The sequence below is a fragment of the Lynx canadensis genome, chromosome A2 (genome assembly GCF_007474595.2).
Source record: "Lynx canadensis isolate LIC74 chromosome A2, mLynCan4.pri.v2, whole genome shotgun sequence".
Classification (NCBI taxonomy): domain Eukaryota; kingdom Metazoa; phylum Chordata; class Mammalia; order Carnivora; family Felidae; genus Lynx; species Lynx canadensis.
The window spans coordinates 129,177,715-129,189,965 of record NC_044304.2 but is presented as its reverse complement, the minus strand read 5'-3'; the positions used below and the strand labels follow the sequence as shown (position 1 = coordinate 129,189,965).

The 12,251-nt window shown below is 37.8% G+C and overlaps 1 protein-coding gene across 1 annotated transcript in view; it reads left to right on the top strand.

Moving 5' to 3' along the window:
- The window catches only part of IMMP2L (inner mitochondrial membrane peptidase subunit 2), an 885,960-nt gene extending 874,241 nt beyond the window's left edge, over positions 1–11,719 (top strand). The window contains 1 exon segment of the mRNA XM_030308243.1: positions 11,124–11,719. Coding sequence (XP_030164103.1) covers positions 11,124–11,243 — 120 coding nt within the window. The 3' untranslated portion in view covers positions 11,244–11,719.
- Positions 11,720–12,251: the final 532 nt, after the last annotated feature.

The window sequence follows — 12,251 nt, the reverse complement described above, 5'->3', positions numbered from 1 at the left end:
TTTATGATTATATAGTGTCCTTTGTCTCATTACAGTCTGTTTTAAAGTCTATTTTGTATGATGTAAGTATTGCTGCTCCCATTTTATTTCACTTCCACTTGCATGATAAATGCTTTTCCATTCCTTCACTTTGAATTTGTGTGTTTCTTTTTTGTTTTAAATGTTTATTTTTGAGACAGAGCATGTGCACAAGTGGGGAGAGGCAGAGAGAGGATCTGAAGCGGGCTTGTGGTGCCAGCAGAGACCCCGATGCCGGGGCTTCAACTCATGAACTGTTGAAGTGTGAGATCATGACTTGAGCCAAAGCTGGCTGCTCAACTGACTGAGCCGCACAGGTGCCCCTGAATTTGCATGCTTCTTCAGGTCTGAAATGAGTTTCCTGTAGGCAGTGTATAGATGGATCTTGTTTTTTGTTTTGTTTTTCTATTCCATCAACCTGTGTCTTTTGAATTGAGTGTTTAGTCCACTTACATTCAAACTAATTATTGGCAGGTATGTACTTACTCCCATTTTGTTACTTGGTTTATGGTTGTTGCGGTAGTTCTCTGTTCCTTTCTTCTCTTGCTCTCTTCTCTTACAGTTTGCATTCTGCAAGAGGGAACATACAGCTGCCCCAAACCAAGGCAGGAAGGGTTGGAGGGGTGGAGTAGTCGAAGCATGAGGATGGAGGTGTGTGGGTACACTGTTAGCAAGCTAGGTAGTAAGTGTTGGCCCTGGTTTCTATAGGCTGCATGTCTAAGCTGGGGGTGGGGGAATGAAATGGCTTCTGCCAGCACTTTTCTTTCCTGAGAAATCTCCCAAGGATCCTCCCCTTCCAGCACATGCCCTAAGATAAGTAAACAAATTTCCCTCTTTTATACCCCAGCCATTTTTCAAACTGCTCTTTCTATGCTGTATCTCTGCAGAGCACTTTGTTGTGCTCTTTAAAGGCATGGACTCAGTTTCCTCTAGCCTTCCCTGCTCTCCCAGAGCACAGCCTGCTGAGTTTGAAAGTTCCAGGTGTTAAGCCTCACTTACTGTAAGAACACATGAAATTTGACCCCTCTGGTTTTCAAAGCCAAATGTTACGGGAATTCATCTTCTGGGTGAGGTTTCCCATGCCTCACAACAGGCCTCCATGCCTGAGGTGTCCCTCCCTCCTGATGACAGTCCCTGCAAGTCCATTTAGATCCCAACCATATCCCTGCTCTTCCTACCCTCTTTGATATGACCTCTTCTCCACATTTTGCTGTGGAGAGTCTTTTCCTGGGTAATTTACACTGATACGGGTGTTATCTAGTTGCATCCATAGGAGGAGGTGATCTTAGGCTCCTTCTACTCTGTCATTTTCCCCCAAAGTCCCTTTCTTTTCTTGTTTAAGAACCTGATATTGGGTAGACAATCACCAGGCCTCAGTTCCTTAAAAAGGAACAAATGGTTGAGAATTGCGGTGGCTGGAAGGGCTCCATGGAAAAGTTAGGCTACACTGGGTTTTATAGGAAGGTCCCAGGGATATGAGGAAGAGGATTACAAACTGAGTACAGAAGCCATCAGAAGCAGGAAGGTGGGCATGATATGTGGAGTTGGGTATACCATGGAGGCCCTTAGAGTAGAACTTGCATACTGAGAAATCATGTAGGTAAGTTTGGAAAGATGTGGGTATAAAGGATGTTGGACGACAGAGTGGAAAGCTGGCTGACTTCTTTAAGTTCTGGGAAATCGGCAATTCATTTAAACAGTGTTCTTCCAAGTTCCAGCGTTGTTTCAGTTTGACTTGACCTTCAGAATTGTAGGTAATTTAATAATGCAGAATGAATATCATGTGGCTGCTGCCTTGTTTATGTGGAGATTTTTCTCTCTTATACTGCTAAGTAAATTCATCAAAGACTGACTTTATTTGCTAGTAGTGATTATATAAAATGTGTTTTTTTTTTCTTAAGAAAATATTTTAATCAAATGAAATTTTGTGCTTCATCTCATTTTTCATCCTGGTCCATTTCTGACCCTGGCTCTAGTTCTGAATGGCCTTTTTAAAAAGTCTTTGCTTCCATTAACAGTCATCATCTTCTTCCTCTCCTATGTTTCCCTTTCTATCCTGTGGACTCTTATGCTTTTGCTTGTCCTTATCTTATCCTTTCAAGCTCTTCCTTCAAGAGAAGAGGGTATCCTGAAGCCAGGAATTGGAAGACTGATGGTCTATGAATAGGGGGTGGAGAGAACCAAAATAATGCACACCTGTTTCTTTGGCACCTGAAGAAAAGGCTGGGCTCATGAAGGTTGTGTCTACGACATGCCAACATAACTTCTCTGTGGATCCAATTCAATCAAAGGCAGGCAGTTCAGTCCATGTGCTTCTTTGGCATTGTGTGGACAAAACAAACTAGTTGACTGATAGTGCTGATCAATTTTCAGCTAGTATTTTTGGTGTTTCCTAGAGCAGAGATCTCTAAAGAGGGGAGTGAGACTAGACAAGGGGTGTGTATAATGATCCCCAGGATACAAAAACAAAAAATTAGTACTCCTGAACTAAAAAACAAGAGTTGGAGCTTTACTAACATTTGGTTTTATGGACTGTTAGTACTAATTGTAATAATTTTTATTATATATAATTTTTAAATGTGTAAATATAGAGGTCAGTTCTCCAATATTTTTTACTGGTAGGATGCACAATTAAAATAGATCATTCTAGATCATTGATTCTAAATCTATGGGCAACAGTTATTGTAAGAGGCCTATTAATATATGTGGATGGGCAAATTTCTCATTAAGCAGACAGTAAAAAAACAATGATCTGCTTAGGATTTCTAATTTAATAAGTTTCTGTTGTGTTCAAAAATTTACTGTAAAAGTGGATTTCTTATGCCTAAAAATGTTGTGAATCCATTGAAAAGGAGACATAGCTACACATGGGACACAAAAGAGCATAGGGTAGAGTTAAGTCCCAGTAAAATGTTAGGTTGGTTGGTCAAAGTAACAAAACCTATTGAAAAAATTTTAGTTATACCTTGGAGTATTATAGGGTCTGTTCTAGATCACTACAATAAAGTGAATACTACACCAAGGCATGGTAAATGAATTTTTTAGTTTTTCAGTGCATATAAAGGTTATATTTATACTATACTGTAGTCCATTAAATTTGTAATAATGTTGCCTAAAAAGTTTACATGCCTTAATTAAAAAATATATTCTAAAGAAGATTAATCCACTGAACTTTCAAAAAGTCTTTGTGTGCGTGGCGGGGGGGGGGGTAGACAGTCTTGCCTCAGTGTTGATAGTTGCTGGAGGGGGGGATGGCTGTGACAATTTCTTAAAATAAGACAACAGTGAAAGTTGTTGCATAAATCTGCTTTTCATGAACAATTTCTCTGTAGCATGTGATACTATTTGATGCATTTTCAAAACTGGAGTCAATCCTCTCCAACCCTGCTGCTGCTTTATCAACTAAGCTTCTGTAATATTCTAAGTCCTTTGTTGTCATTTCAACAGTTTTCACAGAATCTCCACCAGGAGTGCAGTCTATTTCAAGAAACCATGTTTTGTTCTCATTCATAAAATGATGAGCACCTCCTCATCCATTAAGGTTTTATAATGAGATAGCAACAATGCAGTCACTTTTTCATGTTCCACTTCAAATTCAAGTTTTCTTGCTATTTCCTCTACATCTGTAGCTACTTTCTCCACTGAAGTCTTCAGCCCCTCAAAGTCATCCATGAGGGTTAGAATCAACTTCTTCCAAATTCCTGTGAATGTTGATATTTTGGCCCCTTTCCATGAATCCTAAGTGTTCCTAATGACATCTAGGATGGTGAATACTTTCCAGAAGGTTTTCAGTTGACTTTGCTCATATACATCAGTGATACCAGTGTTTGTGGCAGCTATCGTCTTAAAGAATAAGACTTATTAAAGAATAAGCCTTGACAGTCCAAACCTGTCCTTGATGCATGGGCTGCAGAATAGTTGTTGTGTTAGCAGGCATGAAAACATTAATCTCATTGTACATTTTCATCAGAGCTCTTTGATGACCAGGTGCATTGTCAGCAATATTTGGAAAGGACTTTCTTCTTTAAGCAGTAGGTCTCAATAGAGGGCTTACAATATTCAGTGAACCACATTGTAAACAGATGTGCTGTCATCCTGGCTTTGTTGTTCCATTTATAGAGCACAGGCAGAATAAATTTAGCATAATCTTTAAAGGTTCTAGCATTTTTGGAATAGTAAATGAACATTGGCTTCAACTTAAAGTCACTAGCTGCATTATCCCCTGACAAGAGAGAGAGCCTGTTCTTTGGGGCCAGACATTGACTTCTCTCTAGCTATGAAAACCCTAGTTAGCATCTCAGCATCTCCTTCCAATAAAAGGCTATTGAATCTACATTAAAAATCTGTTCACTAATATAGCCACCTTCATTAATTATCTTAGATATTCTGGATAACTTGCTGCTTTACCTTGTTCTTTTTTGTTATGGACATGGCTTCTATCCTTAAACCTCATAAACCAATTTCTGCTAGATCAAACTTATCTTCGGCAGCTTCCTTTCCTCTCTGCCTTCATAGAATTGAGAAGAGTTAGGGCCTTACTCTGGATTAGGTGTTTGTTTAACAGAATGTTGTGGCTGGTTTGATCTTTTATCCAGACCACTAAAACTTCCTCCACATCAGCAGTAAGGCTACCACTTATTTATCATTTGTGTGTTCACTGGAGTAGCTTTTTAATTTCTTTGAAGAACTTTCTTTTTTCATTCACAACTTGGCTGTTTGGCACAAGAGGCTTAGCTTTGGCCTATTTTGGCTTTTGACATGCTTCCTCACTAAGTGTAATTATTTATAGTTTTGATTCCAAGTAAGAGACCTGTGATTCTTCATTTTACTTGTACACTTAGAAGCCATTTGGGGTTATTAATTGGCCTAATTTTGATAGTGTTGTGCCTCAGGGAACAGAGAGGTTTGAGGAGAGGTAAAGTGATGGGGGAACAGCCAGCCAGTGAAGCAGTCACAACACACATTTATCAATTGTTTGCTGTCTTAAAAAGGCGCAACTTGTGGAGGCCCAAAGCAATTAGAGTAGTAACATTAAATATCACAGATCACCATAACAAATATAAAAAAATTATGAAATAATGTACGCATTATCAAAATACTACATGGATACAAATGAGCAAATCCTGTTGGAAAATGGCACTGATAGACTTGCTCACCACAGGGTTGCTGCAAAGCTTAATAAAACTAGGTATGCCTTTGCATGCTTCAGCATCTCTCTTTTTAATAACAAAAAAAAACTTTTTTTCTGTCTTCAACCTGTTTCCCTATTTTGAGTGATTATTGGCACGTTATGGAACTAGCTTCGAGCACGGTATTCCTGTTTATTCATGTCTATATTAGTGTTGGGCTGCCATAATCAAATATCATAGACTGCATGGCTTGAACAACAGAAAATTTCTCACAGTTCTGGAGATAAGAAATCCAAGGGCAAGTGTCAGAAAGTTTTGGTGTTGGGAGGCTTCTCTCATTGTCTTGCAAATGGCCAACTTTTTGCTGTGTCCCCACATGCAACCCTGTTGATTGTGTGTCTTAATGTCCTCATCTAACAACCATTCCAGCCCAATTGGATTAGGGTCACCTTAATGGCCTCATTTTAACTTAGAACCTTTAAAGAGGTAACTATCGCCAAATACTCATATTCTGAGGTGCTGGGGATTAGGGTTTCAACCTATGAGTTTTGAGAAAAATAATTCAGTTTGTAACAAGCATTTCCATTATGATCAATCTAGGTGTTTCGGGAAAGTATGTGGGACCTAACAAAACTCAAAAGCAGTATAATTAAGTTGACCCAATCTTGATTTGTCCAGGACAGCCCCATTTTACTATTATCCTGACTTAATTTAAAAGGGCTCCCTTTGACAAAGTGTCTCATTTGGAAAATAAATTACATGGTAGATCTTGATAGGTTCAAGAGCCAGGGGGCATGCACTTCAGTCTTGGCTCAAAAGAACCTATTGCTGTGCCTAGGTTTCCTCTACTATGGAGACCATCATAGAACCTGCATCACACAGTTATTGTGAGGATTAAATGCATCAGAATGACTGAGTCATTCAGAACACTGACCTGTGTGTAGTAAGAACTGAGGGTAACACTGAGTAAGCGACAGGGAGGAGGATTATATTTGTTAGGTGTGATGGTTAACTTTGTGTTGATATGCCCCGATTCAAGAGACCCCCCGAAAACAAACCACCAGAGTCCAGAGCCAAAGCCAAGGGGCCAGGGTCGTTTATTGCAGGTTCGAACCCGGTCCTCTGCGCACTCGTCGCCCGGTGACGCAAGAGGCCCCGAGCAAGGATCTTACAGCTTCTTTTATAGACAGGCACAAACAAGTTAGGGATTTTTTTGAGGTTACAGAGTTGTTATAGGCTGACATTTAAATTTGAATGCTCAGCAGAACTTGATTGGTTCCCGCCTTTATGGCAGACTATGACCGGGCGCGCCCTGGCTGGTTTCGGGAACGGCAGGGGAAGGGAAAGATCTTTTCTTTGCAGTTGTGAGTACACCTGGTAATTTTTCTCTTAGCCTCTCAGTGTGTCACTTTAGCTGGGCCTAGGTGCCCAGCTCTTTAGTTGTTTCTGTAGAGTGTTTTTGGGATGAGTTTTACATTTAGATTAGAGGACTTTGAGTAAAGCTGATTGTTCTCCAATAGGTGGGTGGGCTTTGTTCAATCAGCTGAAGGTCTGCTTAGAACAAAAGCCTGACTACCCGCAAGCAATAAGGGATTTGCCTGGAGACTACTGCCTTTGAGCTTAAACTGCAGCTCTTTCCTGAGTCTTCTGCCTTCTGGCCTTTCCACATTAGATTTTCAAAGCACCAAGCCTCCACAATTACATGAGTTAAATTCTTAAAATAAACATTTCTCTATATACACACAAATCCTATTAGTTCTGTTTCTCTGGAGGACCCTGCCTAGTATGGTATGTATGGAAACGAAAGCTGGTTTATTTCAAGTATAGCTTTTAATTTTTAAATATTTCCTTTATTTCTGGATTTTTTCTGTCCTTCATTCGCTGTACCCTTTGCATGTCTGTATGCATATCAATAAAAAAATAAAGATCTGTGATAAGACTGCTAAGAGAGTATATAGGCATTCTCTGTACCTTAGTGTTTCTTAAAGAAACACTTAAATATTGCATTCCATCCAATACTTTTAAACCATACTAATATTCTACATCTATGAGAATTTTCACATTCATAATTCTAAAGATGAAATTTTTTTCAGAAAGTGAGTAGTATACCTAATAAATGTTTAGAATAAAAGAATTCTAGGTTTTAGTAAAATGAATGTTGATTTAAAAAAATCCAGTCACCAAGAAAGCAAGCAAATATATTGGCAAGGGTTCTGCAAAGTTAAAAGACTGGCAACTCAACCATAGGAAAAAAAAGTTAAAACAACTTGGAACCGCAAATAAAGGCTTGAGGAACAACTGAGTAGCAGCTATCAAATCTAAAAAGGGTTATTGTGCAGAGGATGGAGACCAGCTGTCCTATAGCTCCACTGAGCCCAGACATGAACAAAAATAGATAAAAACTTTACTATGACAGACCATTTAGATCGAGGTTCCTGGCAGTTAACATGTTTGGAATGGTTACTTAGCATGTTTCAGAATATATTGAAGGGATTCTTTAAAATTGGTCAAGTTCACTTTTTCTGGGTGTGATGCTAAGTGGAAAATTCAGATCCTAGGTTCCCAATGAGGTTAATCAGAATCACTAAGAGGATGGGGTAGGGTTGTAAAAACCATATGCTCCCTTTCTATGAAATGTTAGGAAATGTTTTCTAGGATGTTATAAAAGGGAATGTGTAGTGTTCTACCTTTGGTATGAGAAAAAAAGGGGGAAATAAGAGAATGTTTCTTTTTTCCAAAAAAGAAACAACAACAAAAACTGATGAAAATACTTAATCTATAGAGGTGCAGTGGTGGATGAGAATTAATTTGTGTATATTGTTTTTTGTATCAGTTTCCCATTGCTAATACAATAGATTACCACAAATACAGTAGCTTAAAACAAATCTATTTCACAGTTCTGGAGGTCATGAGTCCAATATGGATCTCACTGGGCTAAAATCAAGGTATCCGCATGGCTACATTTATTGTGACAGCTATAGGGGATAATCTGTTTCCTTGCTAGTTTCTAGAGGCCACCTGCATTCCTTGGCTCATGGCCCTTTTCTCCATCTTCAAAATCAAGCAGTACAACATCTCTGTCTAAATCTGACCCTTCTGCCTAGCTTACCTACATTTAAGGATTCTTATCCCATGAACCCAAATATAATGTTATAGAATAGTCTTGTTATCTTAAGGTCAACTGATCAGCAACTTTAAGTCCATTAGGATATGGTAATCCTTACAGAGTAACTGTGTGTTGGGGGGCATTCTGCCTACCTCACCTTTTAAGAATAATTTTAACTTCTGAACCATGCAAATGTTTAAATATTCAAAAAAAATACTGAGTCCAAAAGGATATCAAAAGCACACTAAAATTGAATACAAATAGAAGCAAATCTACACTGTGGAGGAAAAAAGGACAAATTCCAATAAATATACCCTTAACATGAGATGTATTTTAAGGATTAAAATAATTTCAAAGAAACCTTGATTTTACTAAACTGGTAGTTGTTGGAAATCTGAGTGCTCACTCTGGAAGAAAGGAGCTAGAAATATAGAATGGGGAAAGTTGAGGGAAAGCCCTAGGGTTTTGTATTTTTTTAATGTTTATCCTATGAAATGGCTTTGAATGTTGACACCCTCAGAGCAATAAGTACCTATAGTAGCAGGTTTTGGTTTCTAAATAGTATTCCTTGGTAAAACCAAGCCTCTTTAATGAGATGTCAAATATCAGGCTGAACCACTATCAAGTACGAGTAAGCCTACAGCATTCAGTGGTACCAAAAAGGAAGTGCTCAGAGACTGATGGAGATATGTCCATCATTGATCAAGAACCTCCCCACTGCTCTGAGGACATTGGAGCATTAAACCAAAATCTCATAACATATTTTGAAATTAAAAATATTTGATATTAAAAGAATTTAGGATTAGAAGGAGAAGCACTTTAGAGAAAAATGAAAGCTATTAAATATAAAAGGAATAATAAATTAGGAAACTCACTAGTGTAATCATCAATGTAATAACTGATTCAGGGAGGATCATCCATGGATGTTAAAACTATCAGATGATTGAAAAACCAGCTTCTTTCAGAGACAGTGAAATGATTGGATAAAATTTTGATGCAAGATAGTGAAATATTTCAAAATATCATCCCACAGCTTAGTTATTCATGACAAAAGGAAAACAGTTTGTTTATAGTGGAGAAAGCTGGTCAATATCACATTAATCAAATTATCCAACTTCATTCATGTCACAACAAGAGGACAAACAGATATTTTGTGCCTTCTGACATGACAGAATGGGAAGAATACACTATCAAGCACATTGTGTTCTTGCCAAGAACATTTCACTTGAATCTATTCAGGAAGGGAAAAGTCGAGCAATTCTAAATGTAGGGTATTTTACAAGGCAACAGCCCCAAACAGAAATCATGACAATTATGATGTAATTCTGGACCCTTGATTAAGAACTTAAAAAATAGCTATAAAAGACATTATTGGAACAGTTGGAAAATTTTGATTGTTGTAAGCAATATTGATCATTAATATATTACATAGAATGTATTATGTTTATGTAGTAAAGAGTCTTAGTTCTGAGGAGATACATGTGGAAAATTAGGAATAAATTCAGAACGTCAGCAACTTTCAAATGGTTCAAAAAATATGTACACAGGTACACATACAAAGAGAAGGGAACAAATGCAACAAAATGTAAATGGTGAATTTGGGTGAATTTTTTTTTTCTACCACATTTTCAAATTTTCTGCAGGTTTGATTTTCAGAGTAATATTCCTTTATTGGGCTCTCGGGGCTTCTTCATAGACTTTGGGCTTATTTTGTTTGTATTCCAAGTTGTTGTGAAGGGTTTTTTTTTTTTCTACTTTTTAAAAAAAAAATGTATTTCTAGTTGCCTTTTTAGAATCTCTCACTTGACATCCAGTTCTTTGAGTCTCTGTGCAACATATTTTCCTGAATGCAGATGCTAGGAAATAGAACTTCAATGAAAGCGGTCTTGTATGCTAATCTCTATGGAGCTTCAATTTATAGGAAAACATTTGAAAATAAAAAGTGGGCCCATAGTATTTGGTTTGCAGCTAGCACTAAATAATGTGCTGAATGTAAGTATTTTGTAAACTTTTAAATGCTATTAAATATTATCTAATAACAAAAATAGCATCCACAACAAAAGATACAGATTTCTAGACCCTGCTTCTGCTTTGTTGAAGGGTGATCTGTGAAAATAGAACCTGGATCTGCATTTTAGACAGGTTTGCCCCACTCTTCCGCTCACTGAAGCTCATGTCCCTATGGAAACCTAAGCTGTCTTTAAGGGCTCAGCCTTCAGTCCTCCAAGACGACTTCCCTCTAGTTACCTCCACTTTAATCCTGGCACATCTCTGCTGATGGGGGTTCTTTGCCCTCTGTCATGATCTTTATACTTGATTCTTTTTCCTGCTTCCCATCCTCCATTGCTGGCTTTCCCTTGGTTTTCCACCTCCCTCTGGGAGCACTAGTTCCATCTTGCTTCCTGTAGTTTCCAAGATCTAATTTCTGCTGCTCAGCCAGTAGGTGGGAAAAATATTTTTTCATGTCTCTGACTTTTCCACAAAGTCCAGTCCCTCTAAAATAGTGGCAGTTATATAGGAGATTCTGAGAATGCAAACCAGATTTATGTTTCCTGGGTGTATGCAAGGTGGTTAGGGAGGAGTGTGTTTAAGGTTGCATGCAGACTCTGGAGTTGGATGGCTCAGCCAAGAAGCCAGCCTCCACCCCGTGGTAGCTATAGCACTTTTGGTAAGCTCTTTAACCAACCTTAATTTTGTTTTCTCATGTGCAAAATGGGGGTAATACCTACCTAAAATGATTCGTGAGGATTAAAGGCATTCTATCAATACTTCCGTACATTACACCTAGAAAAGTACCATCTAAATGTTTACTATTTTTAATCATCTAAGTAATTTTTTTCTTATGTTCTTTGTGTCTCTCATGGGTTCAGGTTTCCCTAGGACTTCTGCATGCCCATGCTACACATATCTTGTGGCCTCCAGAGCGCTGGCAGAAACTGGAATCTGTTCTTCCTCCAGAGCGTTTACTAGTTCAGAGCGAAGCAGAATGATGGCATGGGTCTCCCTCATCTGCTGACATTGGGAGGCCAACACCACCAATCACAGGAAAAGTAATGGATGAGCCTTCAAAAGGGCAAAGCTTGTTTCAAATGAGATGATCCATATTATTAAAGAGTTTTAAACAGTATTAAATATCAGCTGATTTTGTGTTTAATTGTAATACCCTATTGTTTAGACCTTTGGGAATATGAAAATCTTATTCCCATGTCTTAATTTGGGGATAAATCTGAGAATCTTTGTTATGTATACTTATCCCATTGATTGCTGAGTTTTAATTTTGGTGCTTGCTGGTGAAAGAGTATGAAAATTAATACTGGATGAAAGTAATTGAGTAATGTCATTTACTCTTAAGATGAAACATGTAGTGATGGGAATTATGTCATGATTGACAGTATTTACAATACACTGACCACCAGTTAGGAAGAACAGTAAACTGTGATGTAAAAATAAAATACTGATTTGCTCAGGTACTGTTTTGGGTATTTATCATTTAACCTATACCTCCATTAATGAGGAATGTATTATCTTTTTCTTGGAAGCAAGGAATTAAAGTAATGGAGAACTAATTCTATCAATACAAGTAAACCTTTCTTATTGGCCCTTTTAAATCCAAAACTGCTGAGTGATCTCATGCCCCTTCACATTGATGAATAAACCTGTTTAGCAGTATTTAGTCACTATTTGGTAAAATTTTCTGAGTGAAATGGAAAGTGGTTACTCCAGGTCAACCAAGTTTTATTAGTCCCCCAGTGATTTTCCGACTTTATGATACTGAAATCACCAATTGCAGCGTGGAGTAATATTAGCATAATAGATGCTGTAAATTGCATAGATAAGGAAGTAAATTCCTATATACAAGTCTATATTTACTCTTGCAAATGTAGATGCAAACTTCCTTGGTCTGGAATGCAAAGAGAAACAGCAGAAAACCATACACATAGTAACAGTGTATGTTACTAATAATACTTCATTAGCATTTTAATAGCTCATTCAGCAAA